The sequence below is a fragment of the Talpa occidentalis genome, unplaced genomic scaffold, assembly GCF_014898055.3.
Source record: "Talpa occidentalis isolate TD23 unplaced genomic scaffold, MPIMG_talOcc4v2.1 talOcc4.13, whole genome shotgun sequence".
NCBI classification, from domain to species: domain Eukaryota; kingdom Metazoa; phylum Chordata; class Mammalia; order Eulipotyphla; family Talpidae; genus Talpa; species Talpa occidentalis.
The window spans coordinates 100,086,058-100,103,750 of record NW_023601322.1 but is presented as its reverse complement, the minus strand read 5'-3'; the positions used below and the strand labels follow the sequence as shown (position 1 = coordinate 100,103,750).

At 52.9% G+C, this 17,693-nt stretch overlaps 1 protein-coding gene across 2 annotated transcripts; it reads right to left on the bottom strand.

Moving 5' to 3' along the window:
• Window positions 1-1,132: 1,132 nt before the first annotated feature.
• BDH2 (3-hydroxybutyrate dehydrogenase 2) lies at window positions 1,133-17,009 on the bottom strand. Of its 2 annotated transcripts, none has more exons than XM_037509622.2 (10): window positions 16,965-17,009; window positions 14,808-14,901; window positions 14,032-14,110; window positions 11,600-11,696; window positions 10,009-10,117; window positions 7,397-7,457; window positions 6,849-6,962; window positions 4,301-4,359; window positions 3,749-3,841; window positions 1,133-1,679 (listed from the first exon to the last, which is right to left on the bottom strand). In XM_037509622.2, the coding sequence occupies exons 2-10, from the start codon at window positions 14,877-14,879 to the stop codon at window positions 1,626-1,628; spliced, it is 738 nt and encodes a 245-aa protein (XP_037365519.1). In that variant the 5' UTR covers window positions 14,880-14,901; window positions 16,965-17,009; the 3' UTR covers window positions 1,133-1,625. The 2 variants fall into 2 exon arrangements, with proteins under 2 accessions (XP_037365519.1, XP_054550578.1); XM_054694603.1 differs by lacking the exon at window positions 1,133-1,679 and adding an exon at window positions 1,686-2,674.
• Window positions 17,010-17,693: the final 684 nt, after the last annotated feature.

Genomic DNA, 17,693 nt, shown 5'->3' with positions numbered 1-17,693 from the left:
GTCCTAAACCCCACGTCTCCGTGCCGTCCCGGGACCTCCCCTGGAGTCACCCGCTGGGTGAACACGGCCCGAGCACGCTGGGCTCTGGGGCTAGATGTCCCTGGGCCTTTATTGCCATGGTTACAGCGTCCAGGCTGGAGTCCACTCCCTCAGCGCCCCGCGCCGAAGGCACGTCCGGCCCTCGCCGTGGGGTGAGCACCGAGCAGCAGAAGAAAGCCAGTCGCGGGGCCCAGCCCCAAGGCGAAAGCAGGATAAACCGGGCGACTGGTCTAGGTCCCACACCAGGCTGTGTCCATGGAGATGCCTTCGTGCTCCAGGGCCTGAGCAAACCTCATTTCTCACCAGGGACCTGCAGGAATGCTCACCAGAGTATCCTCTATTTAATGTTACCCTACATTGTCTGCTTCAAAGTTTTCCTTTTAAATATTAATTCGGGGTCTAAGAGAAAAGGCTCATGTATTGAGTCTATGTGCAGCCTTCCATTTGGCTTTTGAAGGCAACAGCAAATAAAAAACAGGAAAGCCTGAAACTTATCTCTAATAGCCTGTTAGAGAATTACCATTTTTCTTGAAAAAATTATTTTCCTTAAATTATTTGTTATATGATTTGTTTGTATTTATCCAGAAATTACTTTTACTTTTTGTGCCCTCTTGTCTGTTGTCCTGGAAGTTGGTGAAGAAATCTGTATCTGATCTAAAAAAATCCCTCAAACTAATAGCTCAGCCAGTTAGTTAACTGTGTTCCTTAGGCCCATGTCAAATATTAAAATCATTGTTTATCTTAATAAATAATTTTAGTTAGGGCCTCCCCCGTGGCGCAGCGGTTGAGCGCTGGGTTGCGAAGCTGCCTGCAGCCTCTGCGGCGTCTGTTCGATCCCTGGCTGCTCCCCGGCCACCAAAGGAGGGACCCACATGGCGCGCAGACCTCTCCTGCCGCCCGCTGCTCCCCTCAGCAGTGTACTTCGGTCCTTCTGCCTGCTCTGCTCCCCGCTCTGGCTCTGGTGAATTCTCTCACCCTCCCGCGCTTCTGACTGTACCCAGTGCTTGTATAAATAAATAAAAAATAAATCTTTAAAAAAAAAAAATAAATAAATAAATAAATAATTTTAGTTAGACTAAGAAAATAGTTAATTATAAATGGTGACATTCATTAAACAGAAACACCTGGTGATTATCCTTCTTTTACATATCAACATTATAGTTCTAGATTTAAACCCCTTTTAATGTAAATTATAGATGCCAAACTCCTTCCTACCATCGGTGTTCATTTATAATGGTGTCAATTTAAAATTAAGCTCCACATACACATCAATCTATTATAGAATTGTACAAAAATAATTGAACATGGGAAATAGAAATAGAAAAAAACTCCTTTTAAAATATTTCCCTTTTTTCATGTTCACATTTTAATTTTATGTCCTTATACACTAAGGTTTATTTTTAAAATTTGTGATAAGCAGTTGGTTGATCATCTATTACATCCTCTACTTACAAGGATTTCAGAAGCAATTAGAAAGAGATTGTGTATTAAAAGCATCAGACTCTCCAGGACAAGATCACCAACAGGAGAGACATGCGGGGGGAAGTTTTCTTCACCACCACGGCAACAGGAGGGGCCGCCGGCCATCACAAGCTCCAGCCTCCATCAATGACCACAGGATTGCCTGTCACGTAGGCGGACTGCAGGGGAGACAGGGCCGAACAACCAAGCGGTTTAACACAAGTGTTTCTACATGGCTTCCGTGTCTCTATGGCTGCACTAGTTCCTCTTGCAGTAACAAGAAACCTCGCACGGCACAGAAAATTTAACGGCACAGAAAATTTACTGAATGGGATTAATCCCAGAGGACTTAATCCCCTGGGTGTCCCTGAACACAGTCTGCTGGGTATTTGGTTTCAGAATCTGGAAACTCAGAAGTCCAGTGACACACAGCCATGGCACAGGTTAGGATCAAGTGTCGGCTGGAATGCCCATTTTCACTTGGAAACTCAGAATCATGCTAAACTGGCTGAATTTTATGGCTCCAATATGCTTTTAAACATAATCAAGTGTGTCATCTGAAGTGATCACATCAGTTTCCAAACAAAAATAAAAAAATTGTATGTACTTAGTTGGTGAATATACAAAGATAATTTTGGTAACTGAAGCACATGAAATGTTTTTAAAATCTGTATGAAGAGGAGAGCTCTGGGGACTACAATGATGTAAGAAAAACAATTTAATTAATAAAAATAATACACTGAATAATCAAGCTATTATAATCCATTGAACTCTGAGGAAATATTCTACACAAGCTTCAGGTATCCCAATGTGTGCAAAACTAAAGGAGTTAAAAATTTTTAGTTTTTTTCCCCACAGTAGTTTTCACTTTCTTTTACTGATTGATTGATTGATTTTTAAAATATTTATTTATTTTTATACACTAGCTGGGGTACAGGCCGGAGGCGCGGGAGGGTAAGAGGATTCACCAGAGACAGAGCAGGGAGCAGAACAGGCAGATGGACCGAAACACACTGCTGAGGGGAGCAGCGGGCAAGACAGGAGAGGTCTGCTGCGCACCATGTGGGTTTCTCCCTGGCTGGCCAGGAATCGAACCTGTGCTGCAGAGGCTGTGGATAGCTTCACAGCGCTGTGCTCAACCCGCTGCGCCACTGGGGAGGCCAGATTTCATTTTCTAAAGAATTAAAGCTGAAGAATTAAACCTCTTCCTTGTGGAAGAGGTTTAGAAATCCTTTTTTAAACCTGGATGATAAAGATACAAATTTGTGTTTTTAATTTTCATCCAAAGCCTGAGACCACAGAAGAGGCAGGAGGGAAAGAAATGATATGAGTACTGAAAGTTTTTAAAGTTCAGTATAGAAAAATAGATGAAATAAAGTGATAAACTAAGGGGCTATTAGTTGTTTTACCAAGAACAACCCAGCTCCCCACCCCCAAGTGCTTCTCAAGGCACGCTAGACTCCTCTGGGCCCCTCTGGAAGCTCAAAGGTCCTTTTGTTGCACATTTCACGCCAGAGCATTTCCAAATATTTGATACCCAAAGCTCCACAGGGGCACCAGCTTATCAGCAGTGCCCCTGAGGGAAATGAACTGGATATCTGGGTTCAGAGAAGTCAGCAGGCCAAGGTGCTTGCTCCCTCCCCCCTGTGCCTGGAGGGTCCCCAGTGTGGCAGCTGCTGGGGACTCCTGAGGCATTAGCCTGGCTCTGGCCCCGCTTTGCCCCAGCCTTACCTTTTCCTCCCATCACAGGCCCCTACTACACACACAGCAGCCCTGAAGAGGAAACCGGTTCCTGAGCAGAACTATGACTCTCCATCGTCGGTGACCACAGTGGGATTCTCCCAACAAGCCACCTGTTATCCTAAAGTAGGGTGCCCATTCTGCACACCTGGACAAAGCTCTCATGTTACCCTCTCTCACTCCACCCCACTCTTATAACTCTGGAGGGTCATCTGTTGGACTTACATTTAATCAGGGTTCCCCCAAGAGTGATTTTTGAAAGCAATTTTCTCTCATAAAATCAAGCAGTTAATATATTTCAATCCACCATCTGACTTGCTCCAAGACTTCGTGACAGGTACACTGGATAAGCAGGGAGACCGACATGGTCTCATTTGGGAAGTTCAACCAGACCTTGCTCCTGTACTGGAAATGCAGCACCTTGGCATAGGTAAGTCATGGCATCTATGATGCTCTCTGACAGTCACACACAGGCTGGATGTGAACTCCCTGGGAAGAGAGCACTCACCTCGTCTGACGCCAGGTACACACACAGTTGGGCCACTTCTTCTGCGGTGGCGAACCTTCCAGTCTTCTGTCTCTTCAGAAAGTCGCTCAGGGCCTGTGACCAGACATGATTGACACATGAGGCATCGCAATACCATAGACTGTGAGTCAGGCTGAGAGGGCTGGGAGGGCTCCAGTCCCTCTGAAGATACTGAGACACTCTGTTCTATGAGAACCTATAGACCCGTGACAGACAAGAATGAGAATAATAACAAAGGCCCAGATTTGAAGCTGTACTAAATTACACATGGTAGAACATTCGCCATCGCGACCATTTTCAAGTGAGCAGGTGAGCGGGGTTAAGGCCAGGCACACGACTGTGCAGTGACTCTCCAGAATGCTCTTCATCTTGCAAAACTGGAACTCTGCCCTGTGAGGCCCCAAGACTCCCCTTCCCTCCACCGGCCCCTGGCACCCACCTGACTACTTTCTGTCTCTGTGAATGTTCTGCTCAGGTGAGGAACAGGGCATTTAAAACTAGATGATCAAAACACACTCAAAACAGTAGCCGTACCTCCTCAGGATTGGGTCTGGCTTGTATCCTTTCTTGCAGAGATGGGGTATCGACCGTTCCTAAATCAAAGAAAAAACAAACACATCAATGAACTTTAAATTTCCTTTCCATGTGGTACCACCTCCCTGGTTAGATGAGAGCACGTTTCAGCTCTTGCCGCCTCCACTGTGTCCTGGCTTCCTTAAATCCCATTTCTATGATTTTTAAAAACACAGACTATACCTCTTCTGACACTGTGTGGGACTGCGGGTGAACCAGCCAGCACATCTGAGGCCATATATTTTACTCACATGATACTTTATGGTTTTAAGCACTTTTATGTGTGAATGACATGTTTTATCAATCAGTCAGTGCTCACAATAACCACAAGGCGTAGATAAAAGCACACACGTGTGTGGCTGGCACATGGGCCTGGGCCACCTCACTATTCACAGCCGCTTTCTGCTGCAGGTGCCCTCCCCCGGGGGCCCAGGCACAGCTCCAGGCCTGCGCAGCGTGTGGGCAGTGAGGGGGCTCTGAATTTTCCTCATTGCCTTGCCTACTTTCATCTTTAACCATAGTTTCATGTTTCTCGTCAACAAATATGATTTAAAATTAATTTACATCAAAAAAAGAAAAAGGAGAACGGCACTGGCATTTCCCAAATTCCCAGCGCCTGCTCCCACGGGGCAGGTTCCCCGGGTGTCCCTGCTGGCTCCTGCAACGCGGGAGTCCTCTGAAGGGCCTCTTTCTGACTGGAACGCCCTGCGGTCGGGCCCTCGCCTCACATGGCTGGGCCACACCGGGACCATGCCGGGGATTTCAAGTCTGCTCGGAAACCATCTCCGACTTTTGGCACCATGGGCCATGTCTCCAGGGAGGCCAGGCACCTTCAAACTCAGCAGCCTGTGGCTTCTCTTCCTCTGCCCAGGCATTATGAGGAGGGCAACGCCACCCCTACCTGGGGTGCTCACGGCAGATATACCACCCCGCTGACTAGGCCCTTTCTGTCCGCCATGTTCCTGCAGGCAAGAGTGTCGATAAACCTGAAGCCACCTTTTCTCCAGGTTCTCAGAGTATTTTCCTCACTTTCCTCCAAAGTCCAGCACTGTAATGATGACCCCTTCTTCCAGCCAGGCCCACCAGCCTGTGCCTGACACTCTGCTTTGGTGGCTGTGACATGAAAACTGAGAGCAGGCCCATGCTCCTGACTGCAGCCATTGACACAGGCCTATGTTCACGCCTCCGTCCCTGAGCACGGGCCTGCGCCTGGACCCAAGGAGCTGCACCGCAGGCCCTCGTCAGGTGGCTCGTGAGTCATGGCCACTTCCTTGTTCCAAACAGTTTGATAACATTTTCCAATCTCCTGAAAGTCCAGCTGCTAAAATAATCACATTTTCCAAGTCACTTGCCATGTATTCCATTGCGTGAATGGCCTAGACTCGAGTATCACCAGGGTCTAGGTTAACCCCGTGACATGGTCTCTCCTGCCTCCTCAGAACGTCTCAGCATGGAAATCCTGCATGTGAAAAGTCACCAGCAGGGCAGTGGTTTTCAGCATGAGGGGAGACGGGATGGCTCACACCAGGGTCTCCTGTGGAACTTCCCAAACTGCACACAATTCTCCCATCAGGGCCTTTCCTAGACTCTACCTGCCCACAGGTAATTCTGAAATGCTGCGTCTCCCCTGACCCTGGCCCAGCAGTGAGCCATGGTGCTGGGATGCAATGCTGGATTTGTTTTCAAGATGGAAGTGTGTGATTTTCAGCACTCTGTCTTCTTGCTGGGCTGGGGGAGCATGTCTACTTAATAGACACTAAGTATTTAGAAAGTGAGAAGTTACTCCTAAGAAGTAAGCTATTGAATGCTTTGGTTTGGACACATTAAATAGCCTCTCTTCTAATAGTAAGTTCTGCTTTTCTTTTATGGGAGATGTCAGCACACTTGGGGCCTAGAGAGCCAGAGAGCAAATGTTTGGGGCTCTGAGAATCTTCCCGCCTGCTTCAACTCCTGGAGTCTACCTGCATGCATCTCCTTGAATGCAGCCAGAGCCAACAATAAGCAAATCAGGGGTGGGGCGTGCCACTCAACTGTGCTGACACAATGAGGCCCAGCTTTGGCCTGCAGCCACCAGTGGCTTACCCCGTCATAGCACACAGGCATGAGCCCTGCAATGGGTGAGCCCCCAGGTGATGACCGTCTATGCTGCTGTGTCTGGGAGGCTCCTCTTACTTTCCTCCTGCTGTGCTGGGAGCTGGCTCCGCCTGCCTGCCTTCCCCTGAAAAGGTCACCCCTGGGTTGGTTGCCTCCCAAACACTAAGCCATGGGGAGTTAAGCCTTTACCCACAGGGTGGCACTATCCGCATACAGCAGCTGCGCTGAAATGCTTTGCCTCTGTGGACCATTCCCCATTACTTAGCACCTGGCTCCCAGCCTACCTTTGGGCTATTAACTAATTAAGCCTAGACCTTTCTCCTTCTGAACCTGCCCACGTGCTGGGACTCAACAGGACATGTGGCCCATGCGCTTCTGCGAGGCCTCCCCAGCAGCGCCCACGGTGCCCACTCACCTGGACACACGCAGTTGCAGCGGATGCCCTGCTGGATGAAGTCGGCGGCCACCGACTTGGTGAGGCCGATCACCGCGGCCTTGGTGGCACTGTACACGCATCTGTTCACAACTCCTGTGGGAAGGCAGGACCCAGTGGATCAAACACAGTAGCCAGCACCCCGCCAGGCTCACCCACCCTCAGTGCTGGCGTCAGGTTCCCCCCTAGCAGGGCAGTTTTCGAGTCTGGGAGGAGACCACAACTCACGGGCACTCAGCTGCTGAGACACCCACCTCAAGGACAGGGGTCCCAGCTTTTCAGCGCCAGTTGGTATAACTTGGGCAGATTGCAAAGGAGAGGAGGACAGAGCAAACAAAACACCAGGGGCCTGGGCACTTCTTCACTGGTTCCCACTTCAGAAGAAGGGTTTGGCCTTAGGAACTTAGTACCGGTTTTCCAACAGCAGTTGAAAATGTGTGGGTTTAAGGTCTCTGTCCTGCAGGCGCCCCAAACCCACAGCTATGGGGGTATGCACGGCTGAGCATGGGGCCCAAGGAAGGTCCACCTACCTTTGATGCTGGAAGCCACAGAGGACATGTTGATGATGTTGCCAGATTTCTGAGCAAGCATCTGCCAAAACAAAACAAAGACCAAAAGATGCCACTGCAGGCCAAGGACACGACTTGGTTAAAGGGGCTGCTGCACCGGCTTAGTAGCTTCACATTCATTGCAGTGAAGTTCTCTGACTGCCACCTTCTGTGTTGGGGATCCCTGGCATGTGCATGCTCTCCGGCAGGGACATTTTAGGGGGATCACCACCTCCCTGGGGTAAAAAGCATCGGTGAGACCCAGCATGAGCTTACACTAGTGGTGTGAGCATGGGCGTTGAGCCCCGGGGTCCAGGAGAGCCGGCCTACATGCCTCAGAGAGCTGCTCGGCTGCCCGGCGCCCCGTGACCACAGGGACATCTCAGAGATCCGAGTGTGGAGGGTGGGAAGTGGCCAGGCCACAGACCCTCAGAGGAAATAGGTAGCTGCCTGAAGGAGAGGGGACAGGTACCAAGTAAGGCTGCACCTGGACAGGGGAGGACTGAGCCTGGGACCAGAAAGCAGGGAGGAAGGAGGAAGGAGGCCTCAGGGCAGCAGGCGGGAGCTTGAGCTGAGCCTGCAGGCAACACAGTATGACTGGGAGGACTGCCTGGCAGCTCCCTCAGAGGAGAGTGCTCCTCACCATACAGCAGCTCAGCAGGAGTGAAAAAAGAGGAGGTGCTGAGATGTCCGTGGGTGACAGCGGGTAAGACTGAGGCACGACCTCGCAAAGGGTTGCTTAGGGAGGATGCCCCCAGCCTGGGGTGTGTCCCCCAAGAACATCGCCTCCAGAATTCCCCCCGCAGGTGGAAGATCCTTCCTAGTAGTAGGGTGATGGCCGCTTGACCCAGACAGAGGACCCACAGGCAGCAAGGTGAGGGTCCTGGCCTGGAGCTGAGGCATAAACAAGCAGAGCAGCCACTGTGAACGCACACACACGTCAGTGCATTCATGCCTGATTCTAACACGTGGGGATGTTCCCTGGGTAGCGCATGAGTGCAGGGCGGGGCACACATGGAAGCCTGGAGACGGAGGGTGAGAATTCCTTCCCCTGCCATGGGAGGCCGAGGACAACTCTAGGGGACACGGGGGATTGGACACGTGGGGTGCGCAGGGCAGTGGAGCCACCCCGGCCAGAGCAGGAGCACCCGGAAGAGCTGCTCTTGGACACCAGGGGAGGAAGGCCTGGGTGGAGAAAGGCCTCATGGGGGAGGGGATTTTTCCAGCAGCTCTCAGGCGAAGGGCAGGAGGGGAGGAGGTGCTGGCTCTTGGTGCTAACTGTACTGAAGAGCAGAGCCCAAAATAGCCCTAAGGCTTCACGCTGGATGGACGGAGGGGACCCAGTGAGTCCAGGAAGACAGCACGGGAGTAAAGAACATTAATTCACTTCTTTTCCTATTAATACAGAGCATTGTGACAAAATGGGTCCTGATAAAAAGATCCAGAGAGCGAGGCTATGCACTGGTGTTGCAAAGTCAGCCTTCAAAACTATTCTTATCCAATTTGGCAAATGATGTAATCCAATTTTATTTATTTATTCTTCCCAGTTTCATTGAGCTGTGATTGGCATGTATAATCCATTACAATAATGTGCTGTGGAAGCCATTACTAAACCCATCTTTTTCCCTACCCTCAAGTGTTTTTTTTCCATGGAAATCTCTAGCAAAGGGTGATTTATTTGATCCAAAGCAAAACAAAAGCACTATAACCCGTTTTTAATGCACATGGGATACATACAGCCAATTTATATGTAAGGACGCTAGTAAGTCAGTTCAGTCTCCACCCTTTCGGAATGCACTCATCCCTCAGGCAGAAAGCGAGGACAGGGTGACCCAGGAGACGAGGGTGCATCCCCCCCAACTCGTGTCCTGTCTGCTGAACCAGGTCCACCCACTGACTCGAGATCTAGGGCCCCTGGCTCCCTGCACCCGCTCTTTCACCCAGCTCACCCGGCTGCCTCGCTGCGGGCAACAGCCCCCTTGGGCAGGCCTGGCCACAAGGGTGAGCCTGGTGCACGGCAGAGTGACACAGGATCCATGTGACTGAGACTCAGGTGGCTGCTGAAAAGCGACCTAGTTACTCCTCTGAGCTGCTCACTGCCCCCACAGACTGGAGCTGGGTTCCTGAACTCGGCCAACCTTGGCCTCTCGGGTCTCCCAGCCTGTCCTCTGCCTGGGTTGACAACTGGGCCCTAGATTCATCGATCCAATAATGCCTCTGTGCTGGTGACTCTCCTAACATACACAGAGGGGAAGAACCCCCGAACCCTTGTGGGCCTGAGTCCTCGCTGGCCTCTGCTCTTTTGACAGTTCTGAGTTGTGCTGACCCGCCAGGCTCAAAAGGGCTGTCCTTGGTAGGACATAGGTTCTCTGACCCGTGTGCACCTGCAGGGGGCAGCCATGTGGAAAGGGCCTCACACAGCTGCCTTGCTGGGTCCTATGGGGATTTGTGTGAAACGCCTCGATAGAAACAGCCACACAGGGTCGTGGTCCGGTGAGGGGGCAGGGCCACTCAGCTCCCGGGATCCTTTCTGGTGCCCACTGGAGACCTAAGGAGGGCAGGTGTGGGGTGGGGGGGTAAGTGGGGCGTCTTACTTTAGGAAGAAAGGCCTTGATCATCAGGTACATGCTGCGGACGTTGAGGTTCATGGAGAAGTCCCAGTCCTTCTCCTCACAGTCCAGGATGGTTCCGTGGTGCACGAAGCTGGAGGTGATGGGACAGAGGGAGGGATGGCTGACACACTGCTGCTCCCTGTCCCTACATGACACTTGGCCCCTCGCTGAGCTCTGCAATGACTGAAGCACAGTCTGAGCACATGAGGTAACTCTCCCAACCATTTTAGCTAAGTGCATCTATTTGAAAACGACATCCTTCTTGGAGAAGAAGGTCAGAGTCAGGGGCCACCAAACAGCAGCTTTGCCCAGCAGGCAGGGACGCCCACATGGCAAGGACTAAAGGGCAGCAGCGCCCCCTGCTGGCGTGTGAGCATTTTCCAAGGAAACCATAACTGGAGGAACACCAAGCCCCCTCTCAGTAATACCGTTACAGCCCTAACAGGACTAGAAAACCAAACAGGACGAAACAAAGGCCTACAACAGCCTCACTCTTCCTCAAGTCACACCCCCCAAGGAAGCTTCTGAACTCTTGAATCCTGATTTCACCCCCACCCCGCCAACAGAATTAATTGAAAAACATTGCTAGCTGTGACTCCCATCCGCCCGCATTCTTCCAGTTCCACTGAATGCCAAGACCCAAATACTGTTTCTCTATCCCCTACACTGCTGCAAATTTGATAGATGTTCAAAATAATTTGAAGCAAATTTTGCTGTTGTCATGGCTGAGTGTGTTCTCACTGGAGACACATTATTTATAAAAAGCTCTTCACTACTGAATTTCCATACATTGTGTAACAGGTGGCAGATTGTGGATAAACCGAGGTTATCTTTTTATCCTAAAGGATGGTTAGGAAGAGCCACAAAGATCTGTACAGTTCTTGATATCTATATCAAAGCAGCTGTGTCAACGACCCTACATCAGAAAGGGGACCCCCTGGGATCCTGTGGGTGCTGAATTATGCTTCCTCTGGGAGGGGGCAGACGAGAACCCTGTAGCTTCCAGGGCTGCCCCTGTTTCCATTTGCCTCACTCACATGGTCCAGAAAGCTGGGAGCCCTGGTGAGCTCAGGGAGCCATTCTCCTTCACTACATGTGCAGGCGCTGGGGGGCACTGGCCTGAGAAGAAAGCCTGAGCTGGGGGACCTGAAGGATCTACTGGCATCTTGTGCCAAAACTTGGGGAACACCCGCGTTTCAACAAAGGGAGCACTGGCTTCTGGGAAACACTGCGTTCACAGGTGTTCTACTGGAAAGCAGGCTTTGCTTTTACTTCCCAAGTCCCTGGCACATTGGCGACATCTACTGGCAGGAGCCTGCTACCAGCCTTCGAAGCTTTCTGGTGCCAGCTGTCTCAGTGCATGGGGTTCAGTACCCCAGACCCCTGTCCAGGCACCTTCACTGTCTGGTGTGCTGGCTTTGTTCTAATAGCGATTCTGCACAGCCCCTGACCATGTTCTCCTAATGAGTATATTATAGCCTACAATGATCATTCTGCTGTGTTAGCCAAATTCTTTTCATTGAAGTCTTAGGACGTTTTCCACGCAGGGCAGGAAGTCAAAGGGCTGCTTTACCCTGCCACGTTAAAGAGAACGTCAAGTCGCTCAACCTCACTGGCGAACTGGTCAATTTGTTTCTTCTTTGTGACATCCAGGACCCGAGTCTGAATACCTGGAAAATAACACCGGAGACACTACTCACCTGGTCAGCCTCAAAGGCGGTGCTGTTCTGAAGTGGGAAGGCTGCAGTGGCCGCCTATGAAGCTGCTCTGGGGTCCTAGGAATTACTAGTAAAACTCATAAATCCTCGAGACCCCCCCAACAATACACCCCTTAGTCCCCTCCTCCCTGGCCAGTCTCTAAATTGAAGAATAAAGGACGTTCCTGAGCAAAGCCTTTGAGGGAAGTAGCATTGCTCTATTAGGTGTTTCTCAGAAAGCTGGCTGTGGGGATCATGGGCTCACTGCTACTCGTTTGCCTCAGAGGCCAGGCAGCCCCCAAGTGACCTGACTTCTCTGGCTGGTTGAGGGAGGGCAGGGCGGAGCCCCGAGAGGGTTTTTGTTTGTGCTTCACCTTTATGCTGATGCCCCTGTCTGTTCGAAATGACCGTCGTGGTCAAGGGAATTGGCATGTACTTCTGGACGGTAGCACAAGGAGCAATGAGGGAGCAGATGATGGCGTCTGACAGACGCACCTGTCCTAGCAACTACAGACTCTGAGCAAGCACCAGTGACAGCAATAGCCGCCTCTCTCTCTCTCTCTCTCTCTCTTTTTAAAGATTATTTTTATTTATTTATACAAGCACTGGGTACAGTCAGAAGCACGAGAGGGTGAGAGAATTCACCAGAGCCAGAGCGGGGAGCAGAGCAGGCAGAAGGACTGAAGTACACTGCTGAGGGGAACAGCGGACGGCAGGAGAGGTCTGCGCGCCATGTGGGACCCTCCTCCGGTGGCTGGGGAGCAGCTGGGGATAGAACTGGCGCTGCAGAGGCTGCGGGCAGCTTTGCAACCCAGCACTCAACTGCTGTGCCACCGGGGAGGCCCCGCCACTCGTGTTTTTAGAATAAGATGGTATATGGTTTATTATTCTTTTCTGAATATGAAAAGAAGAGAATAAGAAAGGAAGAGATCAACAAGGCAAAGGAAGACAGAGTTTCAGGAGACTTCCAGCCCGTGGTGCTTGTCCAGCCCAGGGGTTTAACACTGACTGGTGATTACACACGCCACTAATGTGTGTGTGTGTGTGTGTGTGTGTGTGTGTGTGTGCATAGCTGGTGCCTTCCATCAGCTAGTGCAGGAATATGATCATGTAGTTTTCTGTGCCATTTATTTATTTTTTAAAGATTTATTTACTTATGCATACAAGAACTGGGCTGTAAGCCAGAGGTGTGGTGGGTAAGAGGATTTACCAGAGAGAGTGGGGAGCAGAACAGGCAGAGCCACTGAAATCCACTGCTGAGAGGAGCAGTGGGGAGACAGGAGAGGTCTGCTGCACCCTGTAGGTTACTCCCTGGCCGGGCGGGGGATTGAACTTGTGCTGTAGTGGTTGGTGATATCTTGATAGCGCTGTCCTTAATCCCTGCGCCACCAGGGAGGGCCTGTGCCATTTATTTAGAGTGACTTCAGTGGAAGTCCTCAATGCTGCAGTTGGACTCAGTGTATGCAGTAAGGGGTGACAGGTACCAAGTAATTTGGGTAATCTCTAGGGTTTCTAACCATGATCTGTGATTTCAGGTAAGCATTCCCCAAAGCCCCTAGCTACACAAGACCACTGAGCACTTGAAATGTAGATGTCTGAATGGAAATGTGCTTTGAGTATAAAATAAACTGGATTTCAAAATTTTAGTATGAGAGATGTGAAACGGCATGAATAGTTTTTATATTGAAGATGTGTTAAAAATGAAAATATTTTAGAGTTAGCAAGGTAAATATATCATTAGAATGAATTTCCACCTGTTTCTTTTTACTGTTTAAATGTTGCCACCAGGAAATTTAAAACCCCACTCTCCTGCTGGACTGGTCTGCTAGGGAGAGAGGTGCAGAACTAAAGTTGTATCAACAGTTAAAAGAACCATCATTACATTGTCACATAAAATTTGGTAACAGGTCCTTCCGTGGCTGGGTAAATAAAGAATGCAAGGAGGCCTCCCTGGTGGCACAAGGGGTTAAGCACCTCACTATGAAGCAATCCACAGCCTCTGAAGCACAAGTTCTATTCCTGGCCGGCCAGGGAGCTACCCATATGGCGTGGCAGACCTCTGATGTCTCGCCCGCTGCTCCCCTCAGCAGTATATTTCGTCAGTCTGCCTGTTCTGTTCCCCACTCTGTCTCTGGTGGATCCTCTCATTCCCCACATCTCTGGCCTATACCCCAGCTCTTGCATGCATAAATAAGTAAATATTTAAAAAAATAAAAAGAATACAAGGAGACATCTTAAACGTGAATAGAGAAATGCACGTGAACACCTAGGGCTGGGCTGCAGGGTCCAGCGAGCTGGGGCTGCTCACCTGGGCACTGCTCCAGCTGCTGGAGCTTGCTCTCGTTGATGTCTGTGGCTATGACTCGGGCGCCTTCTCTCGCAAAAGCCTGGTGGACACAAAGCAGAAGCACAAGTGAGCCCTTTGTTTGCCAGGACCTGCTTTCCTGAGGGCAGCCTCCAGCCTCAGCTCCTTTCATCCTGGTTTCTTTGCTGTCTCTGTGCAAGGGGTTGCAGGGGGAGGGGCTCAGGCCCTCCAGCGTCACCTCCCGCTTCCCAGGGTCGTTCTTCTTATCACTAATAAAAACAACGTGACCTGCCTGCTGCCTGTCATGTGCTTTGCCCCCGTAAGTAACTCCCAGTAAAACAGTTGGTGAAAACATGTAACGCCTCTGGGGATGCCTCTGTTTCTGGGTTTGAGCGCCTGCTTGCCACCTCTGAGCAGGAGACTCAATTCCAGTTAATAGAAAAATGGGTTATTTGAACACCTTTCTTCCTGAGAGTGCAGGAGGGCATGGGGCTAATGGGAGGTGAGGGGAGCTGCCAGCGTTGGAGCCCTGAGCCCTCCACCCACAGACACATCACACATGGTGCACACACAGATGGGTCACTCAATAAACTGGTGAGGGGTGTGTTCCTTCCTCCACCCGCCTGGTTGGGGGGGTCTGGACTCCTCTTTTTGTAACTGAAGACAAGAGAAGCACAAAGTGAACTGAAAAAGGGAGAAGGGAAATGAATGACCATGGAACATGCCTGCATCGTTCAACACCGCAGAGGTCAGTGAGCCAGCACCGGGGTTTAACTCACCAAGGCAGCAGCCCGGCCGATGCCCTGGGCCGCGGCTGTCAGCACGATCACCTTCCCGTCCAGTCGGCCCATGCTGACCCCGAGGATGCTGGATCTAGAGAGAGGTGCGTCAGAGGTGTGCACTGCCTAGGGCACCCATGGACTTCCCTGAAATCCTGGAGATACCACCTCGGTGGGAACAGACCCCACCTGAATTCCCCAGGCACCCTCGAAGGCTCTAGATGCTGGCTATGTGCCCAGAGGCACTTAGCACCCCTGCAGAAGTGGTTGCAGACACAAGAGCTCCACAGCCCTCTCTGCCCCCCTCAGCTACCCAGCCCTCTCTGCCCCCCTCAGCTATGACATCACGTGTCTGTACCAGTTGGGGGGCTACTCCTCCCTTTCCTCTAGCAGAATTGTTGGTTCTGCACAATCTGAGCTTTCCCTTTGTTCCTTGGGAAAATTTCACATTTGGTCTCAGTTACTGCACAAGAGCACAGGATGTGCCCAGCACCCCATTTTACAGGTAAGGAAATTGATGGGAGGCCCTCATCCCCCAGGTCCCAGAGCCAGAACTAAACTCCTGACCCTGACAGTCCAGTGTCCAGAACATTCCACCCACAGCCTGCGGTCCCCACAAAGGTTTCCCAAGTAGTAACACTTTAACAAGCACAGAGCCGCCCTCTTAAGGGAAGACAGGAATCCGGCCTGGGGGCCTCGCCCTTGTATCCCAGGAGCAAAGCAGCCCTAGAATTCCAGCCTACAGAGTCATTGCCAATCCTAGGAGCAAAGGAGGCCAGAGTTTGAGAGTTCTGTTTTCTGGCTTTTCCAAAGTAAAAGGCAGGGAAAGTGAGCTGGGTGGGGTGGAGTGGCAAGTTCGGCCTAAGTAAGACCCAGCAGTCCGCTGCCGCACCCGGGTCTGCAGGAGGCCGGGGAAGTGGCTGGCAGGGAGGGCTCTAGTGGTGGAGCTCTTTCTTCTGGAACCTTTCTGTTCTCTGCAGTCAAGCCCGGCTTTTTCGGCTTTTATTGTTTTTTGTTGTGCCGCAAGCGGTTTATTTTTGGTGAGTTCAGCTCCCTTGCTGAGGCCCCGGACTCCTTGGGGAGGCAGGCAAAAGGGCCCAGGCAAGAGCCCTGCGCGGAGATGTCCTGCGGGCAGTGGAGCACAGGCTGGGGGCGGGGGTGCGCAGGCAGGTCAGGGGTTCCTGGGAAGGGGGTGGGCGGAAGACCTGGTTGATGGCACTCTTTTCTTCGCCCTCTTGAACCTCAGTCCTCCAGTCACCAAAGTCACTGCCCCTGAGCCTGCTCAGCTCAGAACGCTGCCCCCGATTTTATTAGAGGACGCCCGTCCAGGGGTCCTTCTGAGTAGTGCCTAAGGAGGAACAGCCCCAAGCAAACCTAAGCAGGTTTAATGCCTTTTGGAGCCTGCTCTCAGAGGGCCAGGCCAACGACAGGTCAGAGGAACTGGCTGGGGCCACGTTCCACTCAGCTGTCTGCACAGGTGAGGCCAAGGCTTGGCATTCACCGGCCTGCTTAGATGCGCTGGGTCTCTGCCGGGCTTTCAGCTCCTAGCGAGCAATACACTCTCACTCTGTGGAAAGCGGTGACTTCTAACCACCCTGCACTTCAGAGAGGGCCTCACCCCACCCCAGCAGGCCTCAACACCTGTGGCAGAGCTCGCCTGGCCCCCACCTGATCCCGGCGGGCCTCCCTGTCCTCCTGAGACCAGATTTTGGGGTCAAAGTCTTGCTATTAGCTAAACCGCACTGTCCAGAGAAAACAGACTTACTTGGGGAGATCAGTGCAAACACGGCCTGAAGCCGCAAAAAAGGCCAGGCAGCAGCACCTCCGAGGTGACCCAGGCATCTGGCCGCTCCTACTCTACATATGTCAGCTTGTCATTAGGGGAGCGAGCGAGTGAGCGCGAGCGCGCCCCTTTCCAGGAATTCTATGCTCAGGAGCCAGAAAGAAAAAGTTTTTTTGACAGAAACGCAAGTTCCTTTCTTCTCTGGCCCTCTGCAAGCCCAGGGAAGCCGAGCTGCGAGCGTGTCCAGAGCCCAGCCTCTCCCGCCCCGGGACGACTCCCCTAAAATGAGCAGCGCACAGACGGAGCAACACCTAAAAGTCAGGCCCCCCCTTTCTCAGAACAACGCGGTTTTTCAAAAATGTTAGTAAACTTACTGAGAGCTGCGAGGGGCCCGTCCAGCAGGATCCCGCAGCGCCTGGGGAGCGGGCGGGGCTGCGGGCGGGCTGCGGGCGGAGCGAGGGGCGGGCTGCGGGGCGGGCGCCGCCGGCAGCGCGGCGGGCTGCGGCGGAGCGAGGGCGGGGCGCCGCGGCAGCGCGGGGGCGGGCGCCGCCGCATCGGTGGGGGGCGGGACACCGCCGACAGAGCAGGGCGGGGCGTCGCCGGCGGAGGGGGGGCGTCGCCGGCGGAGGGCGGGCGTCGCCTGCGGGGGGCGGCGTCGCCGGCGGGGCGGGGCGTCGCCGGCGGGGCGGGGCGTCGCCGGCGGGGGGCGGGCGTCGCCGGCGCGGGGCGGGCGGGGTGCGCTCCGGCTCTCTCGGCTCGCCGCGCCTGCCTTGCGCGCGCTGCCGTCCAGGGGCGCGGGCAGCCCCGCGCTGCAAGTGGCGGCGGGAGGCTGGCGGCCGCCTGCGCGTCGCCGTCCCCTCCCGCGCCCCCCGCGGGCCCCGTGCCTTGGGGCCCACGCGGGGTCCGGGCGCGGGGCGCGCGCGGCAGGGCCCGCAGCCGCCCGGCCGGGAGGGGAGCACGCGCCTGTGGAGAGGGCGGCGCAGCCCGTCGGGGGACGCGAAGGCCGCGCACCCCGCGCCGCCAGGGGCCCCGGGCGGCTGAGGAGGGCGGGGCGCGCCTCCCGACGCGGGGTCCCGCGCGCCCTGCCGCTTGGTGCAGGCGCC

Bases quoted from the DNA above. Each gene is read 5' to 3' on its own strand.
- BDH2 (XM_037509622.2), bottom strand. From the start codon at position 14,879: ATGGGCCGACTGGACGGGAAGGTGATCGTGCTGACAGCCGCGGCCCAG. The intron at 7,458-10,008 runs GTAAGACGCCCC...TTGTTTTGGCAG, and splicing joins TCAAGGCCTTTCTTCCTAAA to ATGCTTGCTCAGAAATCTGG. The intron at 3,842-4,300 runs GTACGGCTACTG...GTCTGGTCACAG, and splicing joins CCAGACCCAATCCTGAGGAG to GCCCTGAGCGACTTTCTGAA.